We start from the raw sequence: 10,593 nt of genomic DNA, 5'->3' as shown, positions 1-10,593 counted from the left end.
CATCTATCATGTTATTTCTTTCGAGTACTGATGGGCGGTGTCTGACATGGCAGTGCCTTGGTGACACTGAGTGCCTTAAAGGATGATCAGGGGATACAACTTGTTCTCACCTGATATCTTAAATTCAAATGAAGGTATCAAAGGACTTCTACCATTAATACAATGACAAGAGGGGGCGGCGTTGGAATGAAGTTCCTTGAATTACAAGAAGGCAGGGGAATGTGCCACCACCATCTGGCTGGTGGGCCACGCCCCTGGATTAAAAGTATTGGTTCAGAACCGCTTTTGGTTTTCTTGTCCTGAGATGGAGTTTTGGGCACTAGCAAGGCCCCGGGGTGTTACTCGCTATGCTGTCGAGATAAGACATCGGCTATTTTGTTATCCATGCCTTTGATGTGCTCGATTCTCCAGTTATAGTCCTGGAGATCGAGGCACCACCGCATTAAACGTTTGTTCTGGTTCCTAAATGTAGTCAAGTACTGTAGGGGGTTATGATCAGTATACACCGTTAGCGGGAAAGTATGGTCAGCATTGTATGACTCGAAGTGTTTCATCGCCAGCACCATTCCTAGCAATTCCTTTTCAATAGTACTATAACGAGTTTCAGCTGGCTTCAATTTCTTAAAATAATATGCCACTGGGTGCCTAACTTCCTCTTTCTCTTGGAACATTACTGCTCCAATACTGATGTCGCTGGCATCTACAGTACTGCTAGGCAAAAGGGCCGTTCGTAGTCGGGGGTATGTAAGACCGGTTTTGTCATTAATACGGCTTTTAAATTATTGTAAGCCCTTTTACATTCTTCTGTGCACCTGAAGGGCTGCTTTCCCCGGAAGAGGTTTGTGATGGGGGCAGCACATTCGCGAAGTTTGGGATGAACCTGTGGAAGTACTGTACCATCCTGAGGAAGCGTTGGGCATCCCGTTTTGTTCATGGGTAGGCTATATTCCTTATGGCTTCTATGTTTGCCTCCTTTGGCACTAGCCATCCATTTCCGACTTGATGGCCCAAGTATGTAATTTCCCTGACTCTGAATTGGCACTTCTTTATATTTATCACCAAATTGGCTTTTCCCAGGGCAGTTAAAATTTGTTCTAGGATTTTTAAGTGCTCTTCCTAGGTGCTGGCGTAGGTGACGATGGCGTCCAAGTATACCACACAGTTCTTTATGCCCGCCACTACCTCGTTCATCAAACGTTGGAAACAGCTGGGAGCATTTTTTAACCCGAATGGCATAACTTTGCATTGGCATATTCCGCTAGGGGTTATGAACACTGTCCAAGGGCGCGACTCCTCGGACAGCGGTACTTGCCAATAGCCCTTCTCCAAATCAATCTTGCTTAGATAGGGGGCACTCCCTAGGCTGTCTAAGCAAGCCTCCACCTCCTCCAATGCCCTCCTTAGGCACTAGGACTACTGGGAGGCCCAGGGGCTGTGGCTTTGCTCTATAAGGCCGAGGTCAAGTTGGAGCTTGACCTGCTCCTTGATCCTACGGGCCTTATCCGGGTTGACCCGGTGGTATCCCTGGGCTATGGGTTTCACGCCCTCTTTGATATTGATGGAATGCTGCAACACGTCCGTGCACCCAAGGGTGTCTCAGACGACTTACGAGTTTCGGTCTAATAACCGGAGGATATCTTACCTGTGGGCGGCAGCGAGACCTCGGGTGATGACTTCCAGACTCTCGAGGATTTCAGAGTTAGGGGTGGACGATAGGCCAGGGCAGCAGTGCCAACTACTGCCTCACGGGCGGATATGTCATCTTCGGGTGTCTCCTCGCTACAGGTCTAGTAAGGTTTCAGGAGATTTATATAGAGCCAATTGGCCCTCTGTTTCCCGCATCTACTAGGTAGTTCAAGTCCCAACGCTTTCCCGAGATTTTGTGGGCGCCCAAGAAGTGGGTTTCGAGGGGCCTCGTAGCACCTGTCCAGAGCACAAGGACCTGATCTCCCATCTCGAAGGAGCGGGAGCAGGGGGTCTCGTCAAATTTTATCTTCACCCGTTCTTGGGTGGTCGCCTCTGTGGCCTGTTCTACCACCCAAGCTGCCCAAAAGTTTTTCTGAATGGTGGGTAATTCTTCCGCCCAATCCGCATGAGCGGGGTCTGCCCATGCGTCATATAATATGTCAAGCGGCGCCCAGGTGGAATGGGCATACAATAGCTCGAAGGGGCTATACCCAGTGGCTTCGGAGGGAGTGTGGCGGATGGCAGAAAGGGCGTACGGGAGGTTGTCCTCCCACGAGCCACCTCCCTCATGCTCCAATTTTTTGAGCATCATGGAGAGCGATTGCTGGAATCGCTCGATGATTCCTTGGCTCTCAGGGTGATAGGGCGTTGAGTGAAAGTGCTTGATTCTGTAGCTGACCATGCTGTCACGGAATTCTTTCGACATAAAGTGTCGACCCTGATCTGTTTGTATCATGGCAGGGAACCCGAATCTATAAAAGAATTTTACTAGGGCCTTCACCGCATTTTCGAGCTCTCGCTCCTCACTGGAATTGCCTCTGGGTATCGTGTGAAGTGGTCAATGATGGTAAGGCAATGGGTGTTCCCCGATTTACTTTTCATCCTCCCCTACAGAGTGAAATAGTCAATGACGACGTCCCTGAAGGGGAACCCGGTGAAGGAAATATTCCTGAGGGGGCACTGGGACTACCTTGTTCTGGTTTCCTGCCACTTGGCAGGCGGGGCAGGAGGCAACGAATTGCTTTACACTCTTTCGGATGCCAGGCCAGTGGAACTTGCTCTTAATGGCACGAGTGGTGCGAGTGACACCGAAGTGCCCGCTGATGCCATCATGTGCCAAACTTAGCACATCCTTCTGCAGAGTCAGGGGGACTACCATACGTTTATGGCACACCTGGGATGGCTCACTTTGCCTCCGTGTTACTTTGTATGGGAGATCATCTTCCAGCAGGAAGGCATCTTTTATCAAGTCAGTGAGGGCATCGTCACTGGTGGCAGCCTCACTGTGGAGGCGGCTGATTGAAGAGTTCACCTTTTGCTCCTCGATTAGTCTTTTCCTCACGAGGGAGGGCAGGGCAGCTGCGGCTCCGGTAATGAGGAGGGTGGTAGGGGCCGGAGTATTCTCGGCCTTCTTGGGGGCAGGGGATGGTTCCTGGAGCCATGGGATTGATCCTAGAGACAGTCCAGGAGGAAGCAGATCCTCCTGCTTTCGTCGGGGAGGCCTTGGGGTGGCGGCGGGCTCGAAGGGCTTTAGGCAGAGGAGAGGGATGGAGGGATCCCTCCACTGGACAAGACCTTGTCCCAGGAGGAGGGGTTTCCACGTGGTGAGCATCTCAGCTACACCAAAAAGGTGTTCCCTCTCTTGAGAGTCATCGTCTGTGGTGACCCTTAAGCGGACCGTCGGAAGGCCCTTTCGATCCCCATCCACCAAGAGGATTGTCATTCGTTCATCTTCCTGCATGATGGCTCCAGGGGGGACTTTGCTACGCACTATCAGGCTGACCTCTGACCCGGTGTCTATTATATTTTCTAATTCCTGGGGAGGACTGGACCCATCAGGAGGTGTGACCCCCACGGACTCAAGCCCAATCCACCTGGTGGGCCATTTCAGGCAAGGTACGGTGCCTACTGTCTTCGGCTGGTTGTAACGAGGGCAAAGCTTGTATGTAAAGGAGTAATGTCTCCACTTTCCGCAATTGCGGCATATCTCATGGTGGAACTCCCGCTGGGGGGCAGTGCCCGTTGTGGGTGGTGATCGGGGGGCAGTAGCAGGAGGCGGATGAGAGGGAGCCTTGGGCCGATTTTGGCACTGGTCAGTGGAATGCCCCGTCCTTTTACAATAATGGCATGTTAAGGGCTTGCCCGAGTTTCCATTCCTAGGGGGAGCTGATCCTCCGAGGAAGGGCGGGGGATATATCTTCCACCGCATGGATCCCTCCTGAGGGTGGTGAATCTCCCATGTCTGCTATTCGGCAACACTCAGTGAGTGTTGCAGGGGCCTTTTCTACTACACGCGTGGCCAGGGTGGGAGGGGCGTAGCATAAGAAATACTCAAATTTAAATTTCTCGAGTACCTTGGCGGTGCTGGTAGCCCCTTCGGACTCGAGCCATTTTGCTAACACCCGCTCAGATTGGTACGCCCAGTCAGACCAAGTCTTGCCTGCTTCTCGTGTCTGCTCTCTCTAATGCCTCCTCCATTGCTTGGGGGTAATCTCGTATGCCTTGGTGACCGCTTGGCATAAGGCTTCCCAATTTCCCCTATCCTCTACCGACAGGGCGTGGTAGGCAATGAGTGCCTTCCCTCCCAGGAATTTAGTGAGAACAAAGGGAGAGTTCCGTGGGAGAGAGGGTGCAGCACTCCAGGACTCTTTTGGCCCTCTCAAGCCATACTTTGGGCTCTGCCTCTGTCCATTTAGGCATAAATGAGTGGGCTTGGCTGAGGGCGCTCATCCCCGCCACAGGAGGCGGGGGGGCGGGGGTTGCATTCTGCCGGGCTAACATCTGGAAGTCATGGGTGCACTGTTGTTCTTGCTCCTCTCTCTCTTTCTCCTTCTCTTGCCTCTCTTTCTCTCTCTCTCTTGCTTCTCTTTCTCTCTCTCTCTTGCCTCTCTTTCTCTCTCTCTCTTGCCTCTCTTTCTCTCTCTCTCTTGCCTCTCTTTCTCTCTCTCAAAATATATTCTATCTCTTGCGTGGCCTCGGCCGGTTACTGCGGGGATAGTGAGATGGGCGTCGTGTAGGACGTGGGCATCACATAGGACATGGAATTGGACGGGCGTCACGTAGGACATAGAATTGGATGGGAGTCACGTAGGACGTGGGCGTCTCGTAGGACGTAGAATTGGATGGGCATCACATAGGACGTGGGCATCACGTAGGATGTGGGCATCTCGTGGGACGTAGAATTTGATGGGCATCACGTAGGACGTGGGCATCTTGTAGGACAAAGAATTGGATGGGTGTCATGTAGGATGTGGGCGTCTCGTAGGACGTAGAATTGGATGGGAGTCACGTAGGATGTGGGCGTCTCTTGGGATGTAGAATTTGGTGGAGTCTCGTATGATTTGGAATTTGGATTTGCCCCGTAGGACTTGGAAATTCTCAACTCGTAGGACTTAGAATTTGGTGGAGTCTCGTAAGACTTGGAATTTGGATTTGCCCCATAGGACTTGGAAATTCTCGCCTCGTAGGACTTAGAATTTGGTGGAGTCTCGTAAGACTTGGAATTTGGATTTGCCCCGTAGGACTTGGAAATTCTCGCCTCGTAGGACTTAGAATTTGGTGGAGTCTCGTAAAACTTGGAATTTGGATTTGCCCTGTAGGACTTGGAAATTCTCGCCTCGTAAGACTTAGAATTTGGTGGAGTCTCACAAGACTTGGAAATTGGATTTGTCCCGTAGGACATGGAAATTCTCGCCTTGTAGGACTTAGGATTTGGTGGAGTCTCGTAAGACATGGAATTTACTAACTGGAGAAAACCCCCCCAAAATTCTCTGAGAGTGGCCTGAGTATGAACAACTCTTACAGGAACACCACTCGGGCAAGGAATGAAAATTTGGTAGGCACGCAGGTGGGGGCCGGTTGTTGAAGGTCGTCTGACTTATCACTGATGTGGAGTATTTTTAGACCCTGGTTGAATGAACCCTTCTATTTACAAACACCGTCTGGTCTCCTGACTGTGGGGAATTTCCCGGAGTGAGCAGATAATAGTAAAAATGATCCCGTAACTTTCCCTAGAAGCGGAGTTCAAATTTCGCTCTCCAAACACCTAATTTGAGTTTTAGTTAAACTGAGAGAGAGTATTTCAGCAATGCAAGCTGATCCTCTCCCACGGGGGAGTTTGTCTGTGCCTAAATAATTTGCTATTCTGAAATGCGAGGTAAAATTTAACACAGAGGAATTTCTTTCGCACTACTCCTCAAACGAAAAATGGCAAAGTGAGAATTTAACACAGAGGAATTTCTTTCGCACCATTCCTCAAAACGAAAATGGTTAGCACTGGTTATTTCCTAACTACCTATATGGCGGTTCTCTCCTCTCAGTGGATACATGCGTCCCTATTCCCTAATTTCCTAGGAACAGTCACAATTGTAAAAAAAAAAATTATTTGCTAAGATAAACAAATTACTTGCGTGGAACTCTCTTGGTCTGTGCTCTTGGTAACAGGTTCAGAATTTGTCTCGCACCCAGCTTAGCTTTGGTAGTCATTGATTTGGTGAGTTGCAAATGCAACAAAGCAACAATAGAGGGGAACTGCAACTGCAAAACGAGATCTATGGGAAGGTCGCCATTTTTATGCATTTCCCTGGATTTCTAGGTTTGTACGATGCTTTACAGGCCAGCAACGGATCTTTCTTTAATTTGGCCTTGGAAATCTGACTTTATGTTAAGGGAAATCATAAAAAGAAAAGAAAAATGGGGATGGTTCAATGAGCTTAGGGTTCTACTTCATGAGGGAATGTTACGTAAACACTTTGGTTAAATTAAGTAATTATGTTTACAGATAAGAATCAAAAGGAAAATGGTTAAATGAATTATTAGGAGGCTTGCACCGCCTTTAGATCTTCCTACTGGAGTCTTGAATGATGGCAAGGCACAGTCGAAGATGAGTCCAGAGCAAAGTCGCTCTGCAATAGAGAGTTAAACATTACACGCCAGTAAAGGAAAATATAACTCATACAATGACTCGAGGCTGAACTGATGGTGCAAAGGACTCGAGGAATGAATGGACACTTTACACTGGAACACAGAACATTGGCAATGGCACTGGATAAAATGGCACAAGGACAAAGTGGAGTACAGAACATTGGCAATGGCACTGGATAAAATGGCAAGGACACAATAAACACTTCTAATGGCAAACTGTCATGACTGAAAGGTCTTCACTTGTACTTTACCTTAGGGGAAGCGGGTCTCAGACAAATACTGATGAGGGACAATCACACAAATGGCACGGCACACTAATCACTTGGACGGTCCATTCCAAGGATGACTGTAGAATCGGAGTCGAGTCTGGAGTCGGGTGTGGACAGGGGGGTAGGGGGGGTAAGGGGCCTCTCAGCACCTCTCATGCGCGTACGACTGCTCTGGCTAACTGCAAAGATCTCTCCTGTCCAAGCTCCTTTTAAGGCAACCGCCAAGGGTAGGGGCCCCAATGTCGGGACCATGTGGTACCGGGCTGAAGATGTCATTTTCCAGGTGTTCCGACCATCTGCTTGTATCTCCCCAGGTATCCTGTGGAAAGACAATTCAGCCAGCTCAATCTGCCTTTAGAATGGTTGTTTTAAGCAGCTTAATTGGGCTAAGCTGCTTAAGGGAGTGGCACTCAGCCTCTTATCTTTGCCCTTTTCCACCGTGCCATCTAAATATCTGTTTCAGGTAAAGGAAGGGGACAGATCGAAATGTTGATAACTTTTAGTGTGTTGATATCTAGGTCAAATGGGATTGATAAACTATATGCAGTGACGATTCTATATATTGATAAACTGGAACAGAAATAAAGGGTTAACCACTGGGCCAGTTGGAACCTAACTGGGAATTACCTGGGCAAGCTAACTGCTTGCATACCAGCGAGTTTTCCCCAACTTCCCAACTCAGCAATGACCCAGGTAATTCCTTGGGTGCAGTTGCTTCTCAGGTTCCAACTTGTAGACCTGGGTTCGATCCTGACGTGAGTCAGAAATTTATATATATATATATATATATATATATATATATATATATATATATATATATATATATTATTTATATATTTATATATAGCCTATATATATATATATATAACCAATTGCTCTATTCATTCTTTATACAACACTGTTTTGATCTATGTACGTTTTATAAACACTTCTTTATGGAACTAATTGTATTTACATTTTGATTTACAATATTACAAAGATTCTTTTTTTTTATATATGCATTTACTATTTGAAAATATGGAAATGGTTTCTTTATTGTAATAAACATGACTATATGGAATGGGAAATTTTCCTTACCTCATCAATATTATTCACGGATTCTCTTGGAGCTTCCTGGTCCTTGAGGAACATCAGCGATTGAAAGTACCATAATGTTGGATGGTGCAAATCCTCGCTGCTGGCACTTGATCTCTGCGAGTTGATTACTTTTTCATACTCTTTACGAAAAGCACAACGCATGCTGTTAATTTTCTTGGCTACTGTATCTTTAGTGGCTGAACTATCTTGCTGTTGTAATTTTGAAGCTAAAATATCATAAGACGCTGCCTTTTTACGTCTGTCAGAATAGTCAGCACTTTATATTTTCCATAATGAAGGTTGCCCTCTATAGAGTTCAATAAACTCCAACCAAAAGGTCTTCTCTTCCCGTGAAGTCGACATCACTAGCCAGTTCACAGACACAACCGCGCTCTCGAAATGTTAGGGCAAACTGACAATATACTTCACGTTCACGCCTCCCCACACACGATGAAAACGGTTGTCAGTACCATAGTACTGAAGGCTAGTTTTTCGGTAATCACGTAAGTCCGTCATTTCACACCACAGGCCAGTCTTTCAGTACAAACTACCCCCAAACACGCTCAAACTGACTTGCAAACCTCTAGTTTGACAGTCTAACTGACGTTTGGAGTGAGCGTGTATGGTCCCCCTTACAGAGGCAGAGCACTGGGCTTGCATTCGTAGGGATCTACTGTAGATTGCATCCCAGCTGAGAGAAGGTACTAGAGGCAGCTTGAGCTAAGGACTGTGCAGCAAGGAACTTGCCATCCTACTTAGCATATTCTGCGGCATATTATGTATGTCACTCTTTTCGATGGCATAGCATCGACTTTGAATCGCCTCTGAATTTTTATTTACTGATCTTTTGTTAAACTTGCAGATTCTCATTACTATCCTTTGGATTTCGCGAGAATGTTAAATATGGTCTATGAACTTACCGGTTATTTTCTTGTTCATATTCCACGAAGTATTACAGCTGATTTAGCAAATTATCAGAACTTATAAATTTCAGCGTGGGGTTGTTTGACAATCGTTGTCTAGAAGTAAAAATAGCGGCCATCGAATAACGTGAACAAACAATTTTTCATCTCGGGTTTCGGGGTGCGCGATATTAACCTTTATCGCAGTGAGGTATTTATATTTAATCCACTACACTAAATATTCGTTTGGAGCCTTTTGATTTACATATTCTTTAATGGAGCACGATTAACTTTTTTTTACTGCACAAACAATTCACTATTTAGTAAACGAGTTTGCCTTGGTCGATTAGACCAAGATGGCATGGTCAATCTGTTTGAAAATGTATATTTTGCTGACATAAAATTTCAAGTCATTTAAGGTATTCGGAGCATTGCTAGAAGAAAAATGATGTGAAGCCTGTCAGTGAAGTCACTTTCCACGTCTCTTCTTACTAGGAGAATACTTCTCTTTATGTAATAAACTTATGTTTTTGAATAAACTATAGCTGTTACTATAAAAATATTCCTTTACAAAAATAACTTTTTTTTTTATCTGGCATTGCAATACAGTTGGACACTTCAGTAAAAACGTCGAGCACACTCATTATTTAAATTCAACTTAATTCCACTTTCTAGAGAGTAACACTATAAGAAAGACAACAATATCAACAAATGTTTGCTCCCCTAAAGAAGAGCAAGTAACTAAGAGTTTTGACACCCCCTTGTGATCTCTGACTCTAAGATCAATGGGAATAAGTGAAGCGTAAGTACTGTATATCCTTTACAAGGTTTTAACAGTTTCACACAAATACAGTATAAGGTCACTGGCATTTTTCATAAGGCCTTCCTCTAAAGTTGTTGCGTTACATTTTTTCATCGATCACTGACTAGGTTTAATGACACTATTCTGTTCAGGAGAGCACTGTCAAAAGCAACTTTCGTAGAAAGGATAGAATTTTAAACTGAGTGAGGAAGAAGAAAGAATGCTTCTGATTCATTTCAGTCTTGGCAACACGTAAGACTGAATCAGCTTTGCAAAGAATAGCAGATAGGAATTCTCCTAAAAATGGGGGCAAAAAATCCTTGCAGGGACTGATAACTATGACAAATTAGATCATATAAGCTACCCAGTCATCAGCTTTAATATCAGTATCACAGGAAATAACGAACTCTGCTTATCCTGTTTGAATTCCAGTTTTCGGAGAATGTTGGCAATCAACATTATGAAGCTATGAATTTCAACTGAGAATACTGTCGTGAAAACATTGTAATTTTTTCATCTACCTCTAGGGTGTTATTCTTAATCCGCCAATGTTGGCAACACAGCCAAAAGAATCAAACATTACCGATGAAAATCTGCATCTGTAACAATGTTTTGTTGACTGTTGTTGCATTATCTATATCATATGCTTGAGCCATTGGACAAACGGTTGCTATAACAAACGTATCGCAAGAATCGTGAAAAGAGCTATAGAAATGAACTGCTGAGTGACTTACGCTTCTGCGTTATAAACAACAGGGAACGGAGAGCGACTTCTCCCAAGAAGGATAAATCCTAATCCAAATAATTATGGATATAAAGACACGGAAAAGCATAAAAAGGGTAGGGGAAGGGAGGAAAAGGGGAAGGGGATTGATGGGGAAAGAGGAGGGGTAGAGGTGGAGGAGGAAGGGGTAAGGGAGGGAAGGGGAGGACG

General features: G+C 45.7%; 1 protein-coding gene across 1 annotated transcript; it reads right to left on the bottom strand.

Moving 5' to 3' along the window:
- Nucleotides 1–4,879: 4,879 nt before the first annotated feature.
- On the bottom strand, nt 4,880–5,419 carry LOC136843461 (uncharacterized). The gene has a single exon (XM_067111997.1). The coding sequence runs from the start codon at nt 5,417–5,419 to the stop codon at nt 4,880–4,882; it is 540 nt and encodes a 179-aa protein (XP_066968098.1).
- Between the last annotated feature and the right edge of the window lie 5,174 nt (nt 5,420–10,593).

The sequence above is a fragment of the Macrobrachium rosenbergii genome, chromosome 11, assembly GCF_040412425.1.
Source record: "Macrobrachium rosenbergii isolate ZJJX-2024 chromosome 11, ASM4041242v1, whole genome shotgun sequence".
Taxonomy (NCBI): Eukaryota; Metazoa; Arthropoda; class Malacostraca; order Decapoda; family Palaemonidae; genus Macrobrachium; species Macrobrachium rosenbergii.
The sequence above is the reverse complement of the archived record's forward strand: the minus strand, read 5'-3'. Positions and strand labels throughout refer to the sequence as shown.